The sequence below is a fragment of the Schistocerca cancellata genome, chromosome 7 (assembly GCF_023864275.1).
Source record: "Schistocerca cancellata isolate TAMUIC-IGC-003103 chromosome 7, iqSchCanc2.1, whole genome shotgun sequence".
NCBI classification, from domain to species: Eukaryota; Metazoa; Arthropoda; class Insecta; order Orthoptera; family Acrididae; genus Schistocerca; species Schistocerca cancellata.
Window position 1 is genome coordinate 349,585,126 of NC_064632.1, and position 23,085 is coordinate 349,608,210.

The 23,085-nt window shown below is 41.2% G+C and overlaps 1 protein-coding gene across 4 annotated transcripts in view; it reads left to right on the top strand.

The window, feature by feature from the left end:
- LOC126091883 (kelch domain-containing protein 3) overlaps positions 1-23,085 on the top strand; it is a 124,173-nt gene that overhangs the window by 54,994 nt on the left and 46,094 nt on the right. For all 4 annotated transcript variants that reach the window (XM_049907166.1, XM_049907168.1, XM_049907167.1 and 1 more), the window contains exon 5: positions 6,584-6,797. In XM_049907166.1, coding sequence (XP_049763123.1) covers positions 6,584-6,797 — 214 coding nt within the window. The remainder of the gene's footprint in view (positions 1-6,583; positions 6,798-23,085) is intronic.

Genomic DNA, 23,085 nt, shown 5'->3' on the forward strand with positions numbered 1-23,085 from the left:
AATAAACTTTTATTATATGCTCAGATACCACAGACAGGTTATACCCCACATTAATGACCCACTCAAAGCATTAACAGCATAGCTGCATCAGATCCCAGCCAGCTGTGATTTCAATTACTAATTACATTGTAGGTAACTGCCTCATTGTAGGATTGCACTGCTAGCTCATAATCGGTGTAATTTCCTTGCACGGATTGTAAATTTTTTCTCACCTAGCTTGCTGTTTGCTTCATATCACTGCTGCTTACTTGGATGTATGACAACACATTTATCACGGTGTTACTTGAAGCAATAATGAAGGAATAGGTATGGGCTTACAATTGTGAAATAAAAATGGAATGGTGAAAAAATTAATAAATAAAAATTATTTGAGGTTGGCCCACTTTATAAACAGGCACGCCTGCTCAAGGATTAAATTCAGTAAATTGTGTATCATGCTAGAATTTCTAGTGGGCCTTGTTATTTTGTCTATCTGAGCCTCTGTTGCCTTCAGTATTTAGTCACTCATAGCTACCCATTTGTCTTCCGTTGTTTTTCTGTACCTTCTTTCACTCAGTTGTTGCCTAATGCTCCCTTTTAAACTCTCAACCACTTGTACTTTCAATTGGCACTTGACCCATGTGTTTGATTTCCTTCTTTCCTGCAGTTTTAATGTAAAGTCCATTACCAATAAATTAAGGCCAGAGTCCAAATCTGTCACTGAAATATTTGGAAGTTTTAAAACTTGTTTTGAAATCTGTAATATAGTTAAACAATCTACCTGAAACCATTTGGTGTCTCCAGGTCATTGTCACCCATACAACCTCCCTTCATGCATCTTAGTGTCAGAAATAGCACAATTTGCACCAAGCTGCCCTGTCTTCTTGTAAGCATTTCTGTAGCTGTTCTTCCTTAATTGTCTGTCTGGTACTTCCTTTTTTCTCCCTTCTTCTTTTAATATGAGCCACTGAGGACTACATTTATTTCATCTGTTCCTTTCTTTCATCACCCATAACCCTCATAATTTCTCTGTTTCTCTTTTCTTTCTTGTCTGGTTGGATCCAGTTATCATCTTGGGTTTTTCACGGAAAGCTTTGGACTCTTACTATCTCTGAGTGGCAGTCTTTCCATAATATCTTGTTGAGAAATTTCGAGTTCCTCCATGTCCTTTCAACTTCTTTGCAGCTTGTGTTATCTATTTATAATTATTGAAATAAGTGAAAAATCTTTTTTGTCAGTCTGTTGGGATTCATCCTTTGGCTGTGGCCATGAAAGCTGTTCTTTTCCTAATCATATCTGTAATTTTTTCAGTGTATATTCAAAGTTCACTATTATGGCTTTTTTGTTATTGTGTTTGCTCTTTAACTGATCCCATAGTTTTTCTCAGATTTTTATTTCTGTAATCTGGTGCTTCCATTATCACCTTTTTGTACAGAGTTAAACATTCTGCGACATAAAATGTTTCTGGCCAAATTACTATTGAGTGGTGTCAGAGTTCAGTGTTGACGGATATTGACTTCTTATTATGTAGCTATCTCAGTTCTTTCATATTTGTTATGATTATCTTGTCATAATTTGGTTTTCTCAAAAGAGATTTGTAAACCTGCTTTTTTTAGCTTTTTCATTCTGAAATTCTGTCTAGTGGCTGTTTCCATTGAGTCTGAAATAAGAGCTAGGTCATGTGCAAATGTTAGACAGTCTGTAGTTTCTCTTTTCTAACCTAATCTAACACCCTCATTGATTTTGTTTCTTCTAAGGGCATTCTCCATTCCCTTATGACTTTTTCCAGCACACAGTTAAAGAGCAGCAGGAAGGTATCTTCCTGACTGACTCCAGTTTTAATCTTAAAACTTCTAGAAATTTCTCCTCTAAATTTCACTTTAGAATAGGTGGTTATTAGTGTTGGTTTAATTAGAGCTGTGATTTTACTATCTAAGCCCTGGTTGTTAACAATTTCAAACAATGACTCCTTATTATCTGAGTCATAGGCCATACTGAAGTCAAGAAAAGTGCTTACAGAAGTTTTAGATCTCCTATTCGGATACATTATTATTCACTTTAAGTTGAGTGTCTGCTCTGAACATGATCTGTTTTTCTAAAATCACCTTTACTTTCACTGATTTGACAGTAGAGTTGTTCTGCCCTAGTTAATAATGCTATTGCATCAGATTTTGTAGGAAACTGGTAGTAGTTCACACTTATCACCTGCTTTGTGCAGCAGATGGATTAGGGCTGTCTGTCAATCTTAAGGAATTTCTTCTATTAACCAGATGTTTTGGACAATTTCAGTTAGCTTCTCCATAAATTTGTTATTCAACTATTTCTAGAGTTCTGCAGTTATGAAATTGTCACCCAGTTTTTTTATTGTTTTGAGGGGTATGATGATTTTGTTCATTTCCCAGTCAATTAGGGGATGCAAGTTTAGGTACTGAGTGTGTTGTTGTTGTTGTTGTTGTTGTTGTGAAGTTAAATCTCGATTTAGGATATTCAAAATGTTGTGAATTTTTAAAATACGTTGGTGAAATATTAGTTTTCTTGGTTATTGTGTGGTGTTTTCCCATTTTTATTTTTGAAGCAAATGGTTGTTGGAGGACATTTACTCAAGCTTCTTTTTTAAGTTTTGTAGAAATTTCTAGTATTATTCATTTTGAAGACGTGATCTGTCTGTTTTATGATTATTTTTCAGTGTATTCCTGATAAGTTTAGCTGTTTCCTTTCTAGTTTCAAGGAGTTATGTCCTGTTTTCATATAATGCCATGTGTTTATATAGTGCTTTGTTCCACACATACAACTTCAGAAACTTCTTCCTCGGTATCACTTCAATACTTTTATGTCCATAGGTAGTTGCTGAAGAAAGTTTCATTCATCTGTGACAATCTGTGTGTGATCCAGTAAACCATCTATGCCAAAGTTCATTAAAATTTCTCTTGTGTTGGAACATTTTCATCTCCAAAATTTGAATCTTTGTTCTAAGATTTCTTTGACATTTTTATCTTGGTAATGTCTACATTTAGCGTGTCCCTTCCCTGTGGAGCCTTAAGATACATTGGTTTCTGTCTGGACTATGTGTTCCCCTTCTGTCTCCAGTTTTGTGGAAACTGTGTTTACTTTCTCTGTCATGCTTTCCTGATCATTGGATACTGTTTCTGTCTGTGGTCAGTTTTTAGGATTCCTATGCTAACAGCTGTCTTAATCTTCCAGCATTTTAGCATGACTGCTGTCACAAAAAACCAAGACAATGCCCTGGATTAAATTTTGGAGATTAACTACTTTCATTACTAGTGCAAATCTTAATTTTTTCCTTTTTTGTGCTTCACTTTCTCCTTCACTGTGGATATTGGGATACTCAAGACTTTTAGATCATATATGAAACAAAAAAATACATGCAATAGTTAGCCAAACTCCCCCCCCCCTCCCTCCCCAACCGTAATTATTACTGGTACATTAATACTTGGTGAATCTGATGCTTGTGGTGTACCTGTTCTGCAATAGTTGCCATTATTCAGATCTCTTATGCTGCCTAGTCAGTGGGAAGATTTGATATTCAAACTTGTCCCTCCATCCTTCATATGAATCAAGCAGCAGGTTCTTTAAGTAACTAGTGATATTAATTAGGGTAGGTTGCTACTCAATACATAGAGGAGGCACTGAGAAGGAGACAGGCACATTTAAAGTAGACTATTGGTAATAAGCTACCAGACAGTCGTTTATCAGATGAAGAAACACACACATTCATAAAAGCGAACTTCACACACACATGGCTGGCCCAACTGGAGGGAGTAATGATCTGTTTTGGGTAGTGGGTGTAAAGAAGAGGTCTCGGGAGGGAAGGAGCAGGAAAGCAGATTAGGGGTGGGAAGGTGATGTAATGCCACCTGTCCTATGAGTGTCTGCAGAGCTTGGTGAAGACAGAATAGTCGGCTGAAATGTGCTTGAGGAGAGCTTTACTTTGAGGGGTAGGGGTGTAGATACATTATTTTGTGTGTGTGTGTGTGTGTGTGTGTGTGTGTGTGTGTGTGTAAAGCTGGAAGCACAGAAGGAGCAGGCATGTGGGGGACAGAGACTAGGGAAGGTTGTGGCCAGGGGGTTTACAGGAGGGAAGAATATGTTACAGGGAGAGTTCCCTTGGGGAAATTCAGAAAATCTGGCAGAGGTGAAAAGAATCCAGATGACATGGGATGTGAAACTGCCGTTGAAGTCAAACGTGTTGCGCAGCATGCGTGGTAACTGGGTAGTCCAGCTGTCTCTTGGTCACAGTTTTTCAGTGCCCATTCACATAGACAGATGGCTTATTAGTTGTCATGGCCATGCAGAACATTGCACAATGATTGTAGGTAAGTTGGTAAGAACATAGCTGCTTTCACAGATGGCCCCACCTTCATGGGGTAGGAAATATATGTGACAGGACTGGAGTAGGTAATAGTGGAAGGATGTATAGGGCAAGTATTTCAAGTAGGTCTCTTACAGGGATGTGAGCCATGGGGCAAGAGTTTGGGAACATGGGTGGACAAAATGTGGGGGATCTGTTTCAGGACAAGGTGGGTGAGGATAATTTCAGTCTGTGATAACCTCAGCAAGACCTTCAGTGTACTTGGGATGGGAGACTGTTCATAATGGCAGAAGCAGTGACCAAGATTGGCTAGGCTAAATGGAAATAACTTCTTGATGTGGAATGGGTGGCAGCTATAAAAATGGTTTTGCTGGTGGTACGTAGGTTTACTGTGAATGAAGGTACTGATCTGCAAGGCGGAGGTTGACACCAAGGAAGGTCACTTATTGGGCTGAGATGAACTGGGTGAAGCAAATGGGGGAGATGTTGAGGTTCTGGATCAATGAGAATATGGTATCCTCATCTTCGGTACAGGTTAAGAAGATACCTTCAACAAACCTGAATTGGGTGAGGGATTTGGGAGTCATGGTATCCAGGAAGAGTTGCTCTAGATGGCCTATGAATATATTGGCATAGGATAATGTCGTGCAGGTGCCCATGGCTATACAATGAATTTATTTGTGTATGATAACTTCAAAGGTGAAGTAATTGTTGTCAAGAATATTGTTATATTGTTGGTCATAGTGGCCAGAAAGTAGGTTATTAGTCTGGAATCAGTTGGGCATTGCAAAAAGTAATGCTGAGTGATGGCAGGGCTGTGAGCATTAGGGATGTTGGTGTTGAAAGAGGTGATGAACATGGCACAGGGTGTTAAAGGGACAGAAGCTTGGGGAGTCAGTAGAGGATAAGGTTAGTGTTTTACATAGGATGGTAGGTTATGGATAATAGACTGATGGTTTTGATCCATGAAGGCAGAGATTATTCCTATGGGAGTGCAGTATTGGGCCACAATAGGGGTCCTGGATCGTTGGTTTTGTGTGTGTGTGTGTGTGTGTGTGTGTGTGTGTGTGTGTGTGTGTTTCTTAGGAAGCATGTAGAAGGTAAGAGTCCAAGGAGTGGCAGTGTTGAACAGGGAGATGGACTCAAGTAAGAGGTTCTGGGATGGAGCTATGGATTTTAGGAGGGACTGGAAATCATTTTGGACTTCCGGAATTTGGTCACTGTGGCTTGTAGGTGTATATGCCTGATGGCTGGCAGGGGCCGTCAGCCAGGTAATTCCTGCGGAGAATTGTCTTGTTTAATAAGGATAAGGAAAGTGTAGTGCAATAAGGATAACATATGGTGTCCACTCTTCAACCTCTTGTGAACAGCTGTAGTTTTTCATTTTTATTCACCAGTCAGTTTTCTTGTTTATATTTGCAAGACAGAGGTTTGAACCTTCTTTCTTCATAATTTCCCTGTTGCTTTCTAGGAAAGAAGAAATAGTTCAAGAACTTGAGGCTTATAGTTTTTCTTTATATTTCTGACAGCCATATTATTACTGAAATGTTATAAAATTATCTTTCAGTCATAGAACTCATTTGTAACATCTTAAGAATCAAAATTTATGCTCACCTGTTGAAGTGTGCAGTGATGTGAATCTTTTGAACTTTTTTATTTATTTATTTATTTATTTATTTATAGAAATACTGTATTTCCCTTCTTATGATGATGAATAAATTTTCCTTCTATTCTGTTATTAAAGCCAGTGTCATGATTTGTACCATAGCTTTACTGTTTAGACACTTTTTCACAAATTTAGTAAGTCTGTTTATAAAAGACTCTTGCTCCCTTTCAGAGTACTGTAGTTTATCCTTTTATGCAAATATTTTTCCATACATACACATTATGATGAAACTTGATCTTGAATTTATAGTCCTCCATTTAACACTGGTGATGGGTCATGAAAGTTAGTATACTTCTAGTAGTTATTCATTCATTCATTCATTCATTCATTCATTGTCATGTAAGCAATTAAATGCAAATCATTTCATTATTTTCATCTAAGTGTTGACAGTGGAGGTAGTTATCCTGAACAATTTCATAGGCACATTTTTCATAGAACAGTATGAACTGAAAATTTCTTTAGGTATTTCTGCATAGCCGTTCCTGTCTTACTTCATATCGTTGCTATTCTTTCACTACTCCACCATAGTCAATACTTTTCACCCCTATGCACTTCATTGTTAACCGTGTTTTCCAAAACTTTGTTTGATCTGCTGTATCTTTCAACAGGGTGACCCTCCATCATACAGAGATTTCCATTCGGCAAATGCAATAGATGATAGAATGTATATATTTGGTGGGCGAGGAGATGTGTATGGTCCTTACCATTCACAGGAGGAACTATATTCAAACAGTATAATGTACCTGGATACAGCTACTGGAGTGTGGCATCAGCCTCGGACAACTGGGGATATACCTTTAGGCAGGAGGAGCCATTCTGCATGTAATGTATCCATTTACTCTTATTTTTTATTTAATTTTTCTATTTCTTCTTTACATTTGTCAAACATGTGCACACATACAGTATCAGATTATATTCAAATTATAGCTGTCACATCTCTGTTTGATTTAAGAGATATGTCACAGTGCAGGTTTGTTCACGACATTAGTCTAATAGGGAAGAAGAAGTGATAAAATATGCAAGTTGATTACAGGTTTGGATAGGATACACAAAGGACTTCAGACATCTGAAACAACACAGTCCTTTAAAGTATTGTGCATACAAAAATGCTAGACATTTTTGCAACATTAGTTCATAAATGGACCACGAACAGTTCCTTACATTGACTTTTATTAATATAAATGTCTTGGTAATGATACATCAAGGTAAAGTTAAAAATCAAGTGTGAAAAGTTCATTCTCATAGTCTTTGGGGTGTTGTCCTGAAGAAAACACCGCAATCACAGTTGAAATCAGTTGTAGTTGCCACACACTTCTTTATCACAAACACATTGTGCATAATACATTCACAGTAACGATAATTACAACAAAGCTTGTCTTACAGAACACCAAAAACCTTTACGATATCATCCACATATCATTTTCCTTCAACCACTTACATTAATTTAAACCATGTCCATGGACCCACAGTTAAATCAAAATGACTCTCAAATAAATCGCCCCTACTTCATCACTTACTTGGAAACAGTTTTATCTATATTTTCATCTCACCCAAGTTCAGAATTCAACAGACAGTAATGTTTTAAGGCTTCTTTGGCCGACTTTTCATTAAACGAAACACTATTCATTAAACCATTATTAAGATGGCTGACATAACCAACCCAGTATTCAGCAGACAATAATGTTTTAAGGCTTCCTTGGCCACCTTTTCAAAATTCAAACACAATATTTATAAAAGCATACTCGTAAAATATGACTAACATAATTTTCCCAGTTAAAATTCTGAGTTCAACAAGCACCAAAATTTTAAGGTTTACTCGGCCAACTTTTCATTAACTAATACACTGTTCATAAAATCCTAAATCATAAAATACGACTAACATGACCAACTCACATCAACGTTCTGAGCTCAACAAGCCCCAAATTTTCAAAAGTTACTCGGCCAACTTCAGATTAATTAGAACAATACTGCTTGCGTATACCAGGTTCGTATGATTTCAGTACCTGACTATAACGAGAGGAACTTCCCAAGAAAAACTTAACACAGGCCGCTTCCACTCTACATGAGAATTAGTTTTGGACACGAGCACACCAAAAGATTTTAATCAATACAAGAAATCCATGGGACAAGAAATGAAATAAAAAGGTACTCAACTTTGCACTGCGATTGAGCTTCAGAAAACGCAACTCTCCACTGAAAGGATGGAATCACAGGACAGTTACAACATAACCCAAGATGTGGGAGGGGGAGGGGGGGGCGGCAGGGTCTTAAATATCACTCTGTAGTCAGATTCCAGTTTGCTCATGTCAACCATGGCCAATTATCTGCAAAATAAAAGACATCAGCGGCAAACAATATTCTGAGGCATTAGATACATGATCCTAACTGCACAACTAGTTATCAGTATCTTTCAATGATATATTGCAGAAATGAAACCATCAGAATTAACCTCCGTGACTTACTTGGGCAGTCACAGCTCGTAAAATTGGATTAGCCAATTCCTTAAAACCATCACTAAAATAATGGCATAAAAGTTAGAACAGCAAGAATAATCTTGGTGCACATTTAAAGGCCAGACTAAAATAATATCGTAACAGGTAGAATGAGAAAAATATTTCAGCGCAGCTTGGAATGTCAAACACAGACTTATGCACTACTTAGTTACACTTCTTGCTACTTGTTTAGCCATGCATCATGTCTGTTTGGTGGGCTTCGTTACACTTCCTTAACTGCCATCAATGTATATAGTGATGACACCAAATTCAGTGATAAGTTACTCAAACAATTCAAAAATGGCTCTGAGCGCTATGCGTCTTAACTTCTGAGGTCATCAGTCACCTAGAACTTAGAACTAATTAAACCTAACTAACCTAAGAACATCACACACATCCATGCCCAAGGCAGGATTCGAACCTGCGACTGTAGCAGTCGCTTGGTTTCAGACTGTAGCGCCTAGAACCGCACGGCCACTCCGGCCAGCTGGAACAATTCAAATGGTTTTTAGTTAACTGGAATCTTTAATTAATATAATCACCACCCACCGAAGCAACTCGAGAACTCCAATGCATTCGACCCGTGTAACTTGTAATCAATTAGACAGAATTTGTCCTTCCAACCTCGAGGAAATCCCCATCACTATGGACAGAAGATTTGTATTGTAATGGTTAAACTCGCAATAGCGGCTGGCCATGCTCCTTCATCATGCGAACTCAGCCTCTCGTCATGCTCCATACAAACACAGTCCCACGTCACTCCACCTCACACCGCGGATATCTGCACACCACTCCATTTAAAATCCTGTGCCACCAAAAAAGTGAAGAAAATAAATAAGCATAGAAATTGACACAGTGATGAAAGGACAATCGATGGGAACTGGCCCCAGCAACCAGCAACGCACCAGCTCAATCTCCACCCCACAAAGATGAACACGGGAGGAGCCAAGACAATGATGGAGTAGACTGTGTGGTTCCCCGGTCCCCAAGATTAAGCTGACTGAGATGGACCTGAGATTTATGACCAGATACAAGGTCCTTGACCTCAAAATTGATGGGGCTCATAATCTTCATGATCTGGCAAGGCCCCTGGAAACGTGGTCAGAGTTTCCCCTTGATTCGAAATCCGAATGATTGGTGACATCCTTCACAAACACCATATCCCCAATCCTGCCCTGAGAGGGGTGCCTTCCCTTATTGTACCGAGCTGCTTCACGTTGGTGGGCAAGATTGATGTTGCTCTTGGCGCATTGCCAATTCTTGCGCAAGCTATCCAGGGTGACCTGCAGTGGGAGAAGGTCATTAACCTCCCAGAAATTAGAGAGAGGTGAGTTGAGAATGTAGGCAAACATCAATCAACTGGGTGCAGTGCCCATAGACTCATGCCTGGCAGAATTAAAGGCCTGATTTAGCCATGCAAAGGAGTGTCCCATCGAGTAGGTGTGCGGAAATGGTAAACACAGAGAGCGGCCTTAAGATTGCAGTTGACGTGCTCTGTGAAGATTCCTTGGGGTAATAGGGACTCTTCGTTATATGCTTAATATCGTTAGTAAAACAGAAACCCTTGAAGCTCTTAGATAAAAATGCAGGAGCATTGTCACTGACCAAACTCTTTGGAGGACCAAACCAGGAAATGATGCCGGACAGCTGCTGCAACATAGTTTTCACCGTTATTCCTTGGTTGGCTAGGAGCCAAGCAAAGTGGGAAAAGGTTTCAACAGCTACAAGTATGTACCTATTTCCCCTCTTGGTGCGGGGTAATGGTCCAATGTAATCGAGAAAAATATGGTTGAGAGGATACTTCTCCCTAACCGACTGTAGTAGTCCTTTGCTCGGCCCCACATCAGGCTTAGCGCGGTTACACTGGATACAGTTACCCACAAATCGCCTGACATCATGATATAGATTGGGCCAAAACATGTGTTCACAAACTGTGTTCAAGGTCTTGTAGAACCCCAAATGTCCCGACTGCAGAATCTTGAAAAATCTGAGGACCATGCTAACTAGTTCCTGTGGAATACAGGCCTTCACTTCACCATCGTTGTCTTCCCCTTTATACAAGAGGCCCCTATGAACGCAATAAGCAGGAACAACCTCGCCATCTGCCAACTGCTGCCAAATTGGTCCCCATCTAGGGTCCTAAGCCTGTTTGTTGGCTAAGTCGCAGAAGAGACCTGGTGTCTCAGAGAGAAGGAAATTGACCCCAAGATCCGGCTTGATGTAGCCCTCGCCTTCCCCGGATTCTCCTGCAAACATACGACTGAGATCGTCTGCCACTTCATTCTCACTGCCCCTAATATGCTGCACCTGGAAATGGAATGCAGAAATGCGTATCGCCCAGCATGTGATAAGACTCATCTTGCGGGGGCGGGCCAACACCCAGCTGACGGCTTGGTTGTCCATTTCCAAAATGAATTCGCGATGTTCAAGATAAAATGTGAATTTCTCCAGGGTAAACAAAACAGCCAGCGCCTCGCATTCATACACAGAGTAGTTGCGCTCGGTGTCATTAAGGTGCAGAGATGCATAGGCGACCGGCTGCCTTTCTTCCTGTTGTTCCTGTAGTAAAACTGCCACAATACCAGCATGGGAGGCATCCGTTTGAACGTTAAAGATTTGATTAAAATCTGGTAAAGCCAGGACCGGTGGATTAGCAATCGCATTTTGAGAGCATTAAAGGCTTCCTGCTTCTTGTAACCCCAAACGAACATGCTGTTCTTCTTGATCAATTCATTCAAGGTGCTGCAACCTGAGCAAAAGTGGGAATAAATTTTCTAAAGAAATTGTTCATCCCAATGAAACGAGCAATTCCCCGCTTATCGTGAGGAGGGGGAAATTCCCCAATAGCTTTGGTACGCTCCTGGTCAATGCACACTCCATCAGCCGATACCAGATGACCTAATAATGATATACGCAGGTGACGTAAGGTAACCTTGGAGGGTTTCACAGTTAAGCCAGCAGAACGCAACCTATCAAAAACTAAACCAGATGCTCCAGGTGGTCCGCAAATGAACTACTGAAGATTACTAGCTCATCAAGATAATTATAGACAGACTTTAACTTGAGGTGCCCTAGAACTTTATTCAAGAGTCGAGACAAGACTGCCGCACTCATAGCCGAACCAAAAGGAACACAGTTAAACTCAAATAAATTTCAAACTGTGCAGAATGCAGTGGCTGGTTTGGAACCTTCAGTAAGAGGAATCTGATAGTAAGCTTGGTTCAAGTCCAGGACAGTAAAGATGGTGGCACCTATAAACCAAGTAAAACAAGTATGGAGATCTGGCAACAGAACGGATTCTAATATGACCTTCTCATTCAAGTTCTGATAATAGACCACCACTCGATAATCCCCACTTTGACCCTTCAGAACAAGGAAAACGGGAGAAACATAAGGAGAAGTGGAATACCTAATAACTCCGTCCTGCAACATGCGATCAATCTTAGCACGTAACAGCTTCATTTTATGGGGTGAAAGGCGGTAAGGTTTATGACGCACTGGGATATTATCTGTAAGCTGTATATTAAATTTAATTACATGAATCATCCCCAGTTTGGTCATGAGAACCTCAGGATAATCATCAAGTAAACACCTTACTTGATGAGCCTGATCAGGGTCCAAGTGCGATACATAAATATGCTCCGTGTCCTCTGTAAGTGCGCGTACAGCAACCCCACGATTACAACTGCAAAAGACAATTTTGATATTGGACCGAAACCTGAAATAAAACATACCCCCTGAATAGTCTAACACCAACGAGGTCGCCTGGATAAAGTCACACCCGAGAATAAGCGGGGTACTCAGCCTCTCGGCTACAAGTAAAGAAACCGGCCAACAAAAGCCTTGAACAAATAACTCTCACCTTCCCCAAGACAAGCAACTTCTGACCATTGGCAACCAGACATCTGTACTTGGTGGGGTGCAATGAAACTCAAGATACCATGAACTAGGGGTCGCGAACTTCCAGAATTGAGCAGGGCGCAGACTGGTTCCTCACCCAGACGTGCACATATGTAAGGGAGGTGGGACATTGGGGGGGGGGGGGGGGAGCACTTATAATGCGGGAGTTAACCAGCCAATTCTCGCTCTCCCGTTGCTTCTCCCCTCCCTGACACCAGCGTCATGTTCCCCCTACTAGATGGCACCTGTGGTTTGACCCCAAGTGAGGACCCTGTTCCAGAAACTAAGTTCTGACGCTGCCCATATACGAACACTAAAGCATCCGCAGTATTACTAAGGTCTTGTAACTGCATGGCTTTTTGGCAACCACAAAGCATATGTGATCCTGTGGGCGCATTCCCTCCATTATGTGTGCAACGCAAGTCTGCTCCGAGGCAGGTATCCCCAGAGCGACTACTGATATACATATGCGCTCAAAATATTCACATAAACCCTCATCACTAGCCTGAACACTCCAGTAAAATTTCTGTTCTAAAGCCACCCGCATATGTTCCAACAACCCACTATCTACCACACGTTGTCGGAGTTGAATCAACGAACCCTGATCCTGCAATACTTCTGCCATCAGGGAACTAAGCACTCCTTTCGTTAATGGGTACAAGGCGGCCAACAAAACAGAATACGAGACCCGCTACACATCAGCGTGAATTTGCAATTTAATGGTCAGCCATAAAAATGATTGGATCTGATCTAAATTCTCTGTTGTTAATTCAGCAATCCCTTGCAACAATCCGTGGAGAGGATGAGGTAATTTAAAAAACTGGTTAGACAAAACAACCATCGCATCTACTACCGGCTGTATCCTATCCATACTACTGTCTGACCCTGAACACTGACTATCCAGTTCGGGACCATCACCTTCACCTCCCGAAGACAATGCTAGGAGGTGTGAATGTTAGGCCTGTACTTCATCCTTTAAGCAATTAAACAATTGGATGACAGAGGCTGATATCCCTATAGCGGCCAAATCTACCAGACAATAGTTGCAATGGGCCAGATAGGCCTGTATTCTTTACTACTGTTTAGGAGTGGGAGGATCGGCTTAAAAAAAAAGGAAACGGTAGATGCCAACTCAGCAAGGGAAGTTGTTAGGTGAGAGAGAAACTCACTTTGATAAGAGAAGACGTCTGTAGACAACAACAAAGGAGCATTGGCCGCTGTGCGAAGTCGGGCCAATAAATCAGACATGCTGCCCTCTGTCAACAGATTCCGCATACGTAATTCGTGCAACAGGTGTTCCCGGCGCAAATAAGTAATTCCAGGGCAGATCCGACTTGCCATGGTGATAAGGAAATCCTGAAAACGCCAACGAAGCAGTAATACGGACTCAGCAGACAATTAAGAGAAGAAATAGGCAGAAGTGTAGCAACTGCAACATGATCAACTTACTCGTTCCAGCTCACCTCGCAGAACTGTTGCTCTGCTACTATTGGGGTGTGGTCCCTAATGACACACCGAAATCACAATCAAAATCAGTTGTAGTTGCCACACACTCCTTTATTACACACACATTGCACATAACAACACCAAAAACCTCTAAGATATCGTCCACATATCATTTTCTTTCAATCATTTACATTAATTTAAACCATATCCATGGACCCATAATTAAATCCAAATGACTCACAAATAAATCACCCCTACTTCATCACTTACATGGAAACTCTTTTATCTATCTTTTCATCACATCCAAGTTCAGAATTCAACAGACAGTAATGTTTTAAGGCTTCTTTGGCCAACTTTTCATTAAATGAAACACTGTTAATTAAACTGTTATTAAGATAAAGATGGCTGACATAACCAACCCAGTATTCAGCAGACAATAATGTTTTAAAGCTTCCTTGGCCAACTTTTCAAAATCCAAACACAGTATTTATAAAAGCATACTCATAAAATATGACTAACATAACTATCCCAATTAAAGTTCTGAGTTCAACAAGCACCAAAATTTTAAGGTTTACTCGGCCAACTTTTCATTAACTAATACACTGTTCATAAAATCCTAAATCATAAAATATGACTAACATGACCAACTAGCATCAAAGTTCTGAGCTCAACAAGCCCCAAATTTTCAAAAGTTACTCGGCCAACTTCAGATTAATTAGAACAATACTGCTTGCGTATACCAGGTTCGTATGATTTCAGTACCTGACTATAACGAGATCTTCCCAAAAAAAACTTAACAGAGGCCACTTCCACTCACCATACAAGAAATCCATGGGACAAGAAATGAAATAAAAAGGTACTCAACTTTGCACTGCGACTGATCTTCAGAAAACACAACTCTCCACCAAAAGGATGGAATTACAGGACAGTTACAACATAACCCAAGACATGGGAGGACAGGTCCTTAAATGTCACTCTGCCAGCATTGTAGTCAGATTCCAGTTTGCTCGCGTCAACCATGGCCAGTTATCTGCAACATAAAACACACCAGCGGCAGACAATATTCTGAGGCATTGGATACACAATCCTAACTGCACAACTAGTTATCAATATCTTTCAACGATATATCGCAGAAATGAAACCAACAGAATTAACCTCCGTGACTTACTTGGGCAGTCATGGCTTGTAAAATTTGGTTAGCCGATCCCTTAAAACCATCACCAAAATAATGGCATAAAAGTTAGAATAGCAAGAATAATCTCGGCGCACATTTAAGGACCAGACTAAAATAATGACATAACAGGTAGAATGAGAAAAATATTTAAGCGCAGCTTGGAATGCCAAACACAGACTTACGCACTACCTAGTTACACTTCTAGCTACGTGTTTAGCCATTCATCGTGTCTGTTTGGTGGACATCGTTACAGTTCCTTAACTGCCGTCAATGTGTGTAGTGATGATACAAAATTCAGTGATAAGTTACTGGAACAGTTTCAAATGGTTTTTAGTTCACTGGAATCTTTAGTTAATATAAACACCACCCACCAAAGCAACTCGAGAACTCCAATGCATTTGGCCTGTGTAACTTGTAACCAACTAGACGGAACTTGTCCTTCCAACCTCAAGGAAATTCCCATCACCATGGACAGACAATTTGTATTGTAATGGTTAAACTCGCAATAGCGGCTGGCCACGCTCCTTCGTCTTGCCGACTCGGCCTCTCGTCATGCTCCATACAAACACAGTCCCAAGTCACTCCACCTCACACCGCGGTTACCCGCACACCAGCCACCAGCAGTGCGCGCACTCCGTTTAAAATCCTGTGCTGCCAAAGAAGTGAAGAAGACAAATAAGCACCGAAATTGACTCAACAGTGAAAGGACAATTGATGGGAACTGGCGCCAGCAACGCACCAGCTCAGTCTTTATTGTCAAGAAGTAAAATCTGACTGGTAGATTAAGGCCTGTACATTTCTTAGTATTTAGAGACATTTGGTACCTGTAGTTAGTAAACTTTAATACCCATGTGTACAGGATTCCAGAAGTTGTTTGAAATATGTAAAATCGGTGATGAAAAGCTTCTAATAGCGTGATGCAGTAGTCATGTTGATGGTTTGGGAATGGAACCACCATTATAATCAATGAGGTACTTACATTGCGCAGTCAGTACTCTGACATGCAGCACTCAAAGAAACAATTAGTATTGCCATTGATCTTTTAGGATACAGTCAGCTCCACATTGTTTCATTGATTACTGTTCCCAACAGTGCAATTCATATACCAAAATTTTAATATTTCCAAACAATACGTTGTATTCCTTAGAGAGCATGTATTCTGTGACTGCCAACTTATCAATTTGCCTTGGTTTTTACGTTGTAGGAGTGTGCAGGTGAAAAGTTGGTTGTCGATATTATAACCATATCTTAAAACAAGTAATGGAAACTTCACAAAGGAATACCAACAATGCTGAAAGGCACAATTAAGACACTTAAACAAAGCTTTCAGCCATAGCCATCATCAGCAAAAGAGAAAGAGAGAACCACACACCATTCATACACACTAATAAACACACATGACTGCCAACTCCAGTAGCTCGTGCCAAAATGCAACTATCATGTGGGATAGCAGCAGCAGCCGGGGAGGGGGGGGGGGGGGGATAGTAGTGCATGGGTTTGGGGGCAGAGGAATGCTGTGTGATGGAGTGTGCAGGAACTAGAATGCCAATAGGCAAAGGGCCAGGAGGTTGTGGGGCAGGGAGGTGGAGGGAAAAAAGCGATATTTGTAGAGTAGCAGGGAAAAATGGGAAGGTGCACTGGCAGAGGACAGCAAACAAAGAAGCTGGGAGATGAGAATGGGGGGAAGGTGATAGGACAGGTAGGTGGAAACTGTTGGACAAAGGGTATCGGGCAGTATGCTGCTGTAGGTTGAGGGTGGGATAGTTACAGGAGCGGAGAATGTGTTGAAAGGATACCTCCCATCTGTGCAGTTCAGAAAAGATTGTAGTGGAGGGGAAGATGGCACAGGTAGTGAAGCAGCCATTGAAATGAAACATACGAGCTATGTCCACAAAGTAAGTTCCGTTTGGTTATATGAAACAAACGTTTACGGATACAGAAAAAAATATTTATTGTGCAAAAATCTACAACTGTTAAACTACTTTTCTACATAGCTCCAAAATTTTGTAGGCGCTTGTCATAATGTGGCCCAAGTTTTTGTATGCCTTCTTCATAGCAGCTCTCCGCCTGTGTATTCAACCATGTGGTAACATGTTCTTTCAGCTCATCATCATCACTGAAGTGTTGACCACCAAGGACAGATTTTAGGTGTAAGAAGAGGTGAAAGGCACTAGGAGTGAGGTCCGGGCTGTATGGAGGACGATTAAATGCGTCCCAGTAAAATTCCCATAAGAGTTGTTTGGGAACCTTCACCGTTTGAAATTGGGCATTATCATGGGGGGGGGGAGGAACCTTTTCACAGTAATCCTTGGCGCTAGTTCTGTATTGCGCAGCGCAATTTGTTAATAGTCTCACAGTAAGCATGTGCATTGATTGTTTGGCCTTGTGGTAAGAAATTAATCAACAAAATGTCATTTCTGTTCCAAAAAATGGTGCACGACTTTTCGAGGTATCAAGATTTGCTTGGGCTTAACCTTCTTTGGGGATGAAGTGCAACTCTATTCCATTGATTGCCATTTTGATTCAGGGGTATCATATGATACCCAATTTTCATCCCCCGTGACTATCTGAGAAAGAAAACCATCGCCTTCTTCATTGTAGCATGTCAAAAACTGAAGTGCTCTGCCCATCCGTTGTTTTTTGTGTTGTTCAGTAAGAAGTTTGAGTACCCAATGTGAGCAAAGTTTTCAACATTCCAGTTTTTCAGTGACAATTTCATGTATTAGTGATTGTGACATTTGTGGAACTTCAAAAGCAAGGGCACTAAGTGTAAACTTACAGTTGTGCTTAATCTTCTCTTCAATTGTGTGAACCAGTTCATCAGTAATCACAGATGGGCATCCACTTCGTTCTTCATCATTCACTCGTTCACGTGCTTCATTGAACAGTCTGACCCATATTCTAACCATTGAATCACTCATAGCATTTTGTCCGTAAATCTCGCAGATTTGCCAATGAATTTCCTTTGGTTTAACTTTCTTTGCATTTAGAAAACAAATCACAGATCTGATTTCACACCTGGTGACATTTTCAATTACAGCTGACATTATAAAGAAGCACTACAAAGCACGTCAGTAGCAGCGACCTGAAAATGGCACACATATCTTCTCCTTGAGTTAGAGTAACTGCCGTGCATGCTTGGAACTGCGATCATAGTACTGCCGCAGATGGAAATAGAAACGGAGCTTACTTTGTGGACGACCCTCATATTATGCTCAGCTGCATGTTGTGCCACAGGGTGGTCTACTTTGCTCTTGGCCACAGCTTGGCAGTTGCTGTTCATCCTGATGGACAGCTGGCTGATAGTCATACCAATATAAAAAGCCATGCAGTGGTTTCAGCAAAGCTGGTAAATGACATGACTTCTTTCACAGGTGGCCCAGCCACTGATGGGGTAGGATAAACCTATGACATGATTAGAATGGGAAGTGTTAGGTGGGTGGATTGGGCAGGTTTTGCACCTGGGTCTTCCACAGGGATGTGATCCTTGTGGCAAGGGACTGGGACTGAGAGCAGCATAGGAATGGACTAGGATGTTGTGGAGGTTGGATGGGTAACGGAACACCACTTTAGGAAGGGTCTGAAATATCTTGGATGTTGTTGTTGTTGTGGCTTTCAGTCCTGAGACGGGTTTGATGCAGCCCTCCACGCTACTCTATCCTGTGCGAGCTTCTTTATCTCCCAGTACTAACTGCAACCTACATCCTTCTGAATCTGCTAAGAGTATTCATCTCTTGGTCTCCCTCTACGATTTTTACCCTCCACGCTGCCCTCCAATGCTAAATTTGTGATCGCTTGATACCTCAGAACAAGTCCTACTAACCGGTCCCTTCTTCTAGTCAAGTTGTGCCACAGACTCTTCTTCTCCCCAATTCTATTCATTACTTTATCATTAGTTATGTGATCTACCCATCTAATCTTCAGCATTCTTCTGTAGCACCACATTTCGAAAGCTTCTATTCTCTTCTTGTCCAAACTATTTATCGTCCATGTTTCACTTCCATACATGGCTACACCCCATACAAATACTTTCGGAAACGACTTCCTGACACTTAAATCAATACTCGATGTTAACAAATTCCACTTCTTCAGAAACGCTTTCCTTGCCATTGCCAGTCTACATTTTATATCTTCTCTACTTCGACCATCATCAGTTATTTTGCTCCCCAAATAGCAAAACTCCTTTACTACTTTAAGTGTCTCATTTCCTAATCTAATTCCCTCAGCATCACCCGATTTAATTAGACTACATTCCATTATCCTTGTTTTGCTTTTGTTGATGTTCATTTTATATCCTCCTTTTAAGACACTGTCCATTCTGTTCAATTGCTCTTCCAAGTCCTTTGCTGTCTCTGACAGAATTACAATGTCATCAGCGAACCTCAAAGTTTTTATTTCTTCTCCATGGATTTTAATACCTACTCTGAATTTTTCTTTTGTTTCCTTTACTGCTTGCTCAATATACAGATCGAATAACATCAGGGAGAGGCTACAATCCTGTCTCACTCTCTTCCCAACCACTGCTTCCCTTTCATGCCCCTCGACTCTTATAACTGCCATCTGGTTTCTGTACAAATTGTAAATAGCCTTTCGCTCCCTGTATTTTACCCCTGTCACCTTTAGAATTTGAAAGAGAGTATTGCAGTCAACATTGTCAAAAGCTTTCTCTAAGTCTACAAATGCTAGAAACGTAGGTTTGCTTTTCCTTAATCTTTTTTCTAAGATAAGTCTTAAGGTCAGTATTACCTCACGTGTTCCAACATTTCTACGGAATCCAAACTGATCTTCCCTGAGGTCGGCTTCAACGAGTTCTTCCATTTGTCTGTAAAGAATTCGTGTTAGTATTTTGCAGCTGTGACTTATTAAACTGATAGTTTGGTAATTTTCACATCTGTCAACACCTGCTTTCTTCGGGATTGGAATTATTATATTCTTCTTGAAGTCTGAGGGTATTTCGCCTGTCTCATACATCTTGCTCACCAGATGGTAGAGTTTTGTCAGGACTGGCTCTCCCAAGGCCGTCAGTAGTTCTAATGGAATGTTGTCTACTCCCGGGGCCTTGTTTCGACCTTAGGTCTTTCAGTGCTCTGTCAAACTCTTTACACAGTATTGTATCTCCCATTTCATCTTCCTCTACATCCTCTTCCATTTCCATAATATTGTCCTCAAGTACATCACCCTTGTATAGACTCTCTGTATACTCATTCCACCTTCCACCTTTCTGCTTTCCCTTCTTTGCTTAGAACTGGGTTTCCATCTGAGCTCTTGATATTCATACAAATGGCTCTCTTTTCTCCAAAGGTCACTTTAATTTTCTTGTAGGCAGTATCTATCTTACCCGTAGTGAGATAACCCTCTCCATCCTTACATTTGTCCTCTAGCCATCCCTGCTTAGCCATTTTGCACTTCCTGATGATCTCATTTTTGAGACGTTTGTATTCATTTTTGCCTGCAGCATTTACTGCATTTTTATATTTTCTCCTTTCATCAATTAAATTCAATATCTCTTCTGTTACCCAAGGGTTTCTACTAGCCCTCGTCTTTTTACAGACTTGATCCTCTGTTGCCTTCACTGCTTCATCCCTCAGAGCTACCCATTCTTCTTCCACTGTATTTCTTTCTTCCATTCCTATCAATTGTTCCCTTATGCTCTCCCTGAAACTCTGTACAACCTCTGGTTCTTTCAGTTTATCCAGGTCCCATCTCCTTAAATTCCCACCTTTTTGCAGTTTCTTCAGTTTTAATCCACAGTTCATAACCAATAGATTGTGGTCAGAGTCTACATCTGCCCCTGGAAATGTCTTACAATTTAAAACCTGATTCCTAAATCTATGTCTTACCATTGTACAATCTATCTGATACCTTCTAGTATCTCCAGAATTCTTCGATTTATACAGCCTTCTTTCATGATTCTTGAACCAAGGGTTTAGCTACGATTAAGTTATGCTCTGTGCAAAACTTTACCAGCCGGCTTCCTCTTTCATTTCTTAGCCCCAATCCACATTCACGTACTATGTTTCCTTCTCTCCCTTTTCCTACTCTCGAATTCCAGTCACTCATGACTATTAAATTTTCGTCTCCCTTGACTATCTGAATAATTTCTTTTATCCCATCATACATTTCTTCAATATCTGCAGAGCTAGTTGGCATATAAATTTGTACTACTGTAGTAGGTGTGGGTGTATCTATCTTGGCCACAATAATGCGTTCACTATGCTGTTTGTAGTAGCTTACCCGCACTCCTATTTTTTCATTCATTATTAATCCTACTCCTGCATTACCCCCATTTGATTTTGTATTTATAACCCTGTATTCACCTGACCAAAAGTCTTGTACCTCCTGCCACCGAACTTCACTAATTCCCACTATATCTAACTTCATCCTATCCATTTCCCTTTTTAAATTTTCTAACCTACCTGCCCGGTTAAGAGATCTGACATTCCACGCTCCGATCCGTAGAACGCCAGTTCTCTTTTTCCTGATAACGACGTCCTCTTGAGTAGTCCCCGCCCGGAGATCCGAATGGGGGACTATTTTACCTCCGAAATATTTTACCCAAGAGGACGCCATCATCATTTAACCATACAGTAAAGCTGCATGCCTTCGGGAAAAATTACGGCCGTAGTTTCCCTTTGCTTTCAGCCGTTCGCAGTACCAGTGCAGCAAGGCCATTTTGGTTAGTGTTACAAGGCTAGATCAGTCAATCATCCAGACTGTTTCCCCTGCAACTACTGAAAAGGCTGCTGCCCCTCTTCAGGAACTACACGTTTGTCGGGCCTCTGAACAGATACCCCTCCGTTGTGGTTGCGCCTACGGTACGGCCATCTGTATCACTGAGGCACGCAAGCCTCCCCACCAACGGCAATGTCCATGGCTCAGGGATGGGGGGGGGGGGGGGGGGGGGAGGGGGAGATGTCTTGGATAGGATGCCCTAATTTCAGGGTGTTGTGATAGATTATCAAAGCCCTGATGTACAATCTGGTTCAGTTGTTCCAACCTTTGCCAAAAGGATTATATCCCTGTGGAAGACACAGGTGCAAGACCTGCCCATTCCACGATCCGAGTATTTCATAGTCCAGTCATGTCACAGGTTTACTCTACTCTATCAGGTGCCAGGCCACCTGTGAAAGCAGCCGTGTCATTTACCAGCTCTACTGCAACCATTGCTCAGATTTTTATATTGGTGTGACTACCAACCAGCTGTCCACCAGGATGAACGAGCACTGCCAAACTGTGGCCAAGAACGAAGCAGACCACCTACAGCACATCATGCAGCTGACCATAACATGCTTAACTTCAGTGGCTGCTTCACTGTCCAAGCCATCTGGATCCTCCCCTCCATCACCAGCTTTTCTGAAATGAACATATGGGAGCTACCCTACAAAACATTCTCTACTCCCGTGATTACCCCAGTGTCAACCTACAATAACCTACTGCCCCATACTCTCCAACCAACAGTTTTCACATCCTCTGTCCTATCATCTCCACCCTATTCTTATCTCCCAGCCTCTTTGTTTGTTGCCCTTTGCCAGTACACCTGCCTATCTTTCCCTGCTTCACTCCTTTTGCTGCTTTTCACCCCACCTCCCTGACCCACTACATCTTGACACTTTGCCTATTGGCATTTTAGCTCCTGTACATTCTGCCAGGTAGTGTTCATATGTCCCCCTACCTGCACATCACTACCCCTTCCCCTTTTGTGCCCCCTCCAGACTGTTGCTGCCATCCCAAGTGACAGTTGCATTCTGGCCTAAGCTGCTGGAGTTGGCAGTTTGTGTGTGTGTGTGTGTGTGTGTGTGTGTGTGTGTGTGTGTGTGTGTGTGTGTGTAATATGCTTACTTTGGGTGCATGTATGGTGTATGGTGTGTGTTTCTGTGTTTCTCATTTGTTGATGGTGGTGGTGGCCAAAAGCTTTGTTTAAGTGTCCTTTAATTGTGTGTGTATGGCAACTTAATGTGTCTTCTTTACAGTACATAGAAATCTATCTTTTCCTACATTGTTGATATAAGCAGAGCTTACAATAACAATTAAAACTTTAGAAATTTGCCCCAAATTTTCCTTTATCCTTAAAGTGTTTTAACTGTCAGAGTGCTGCAGT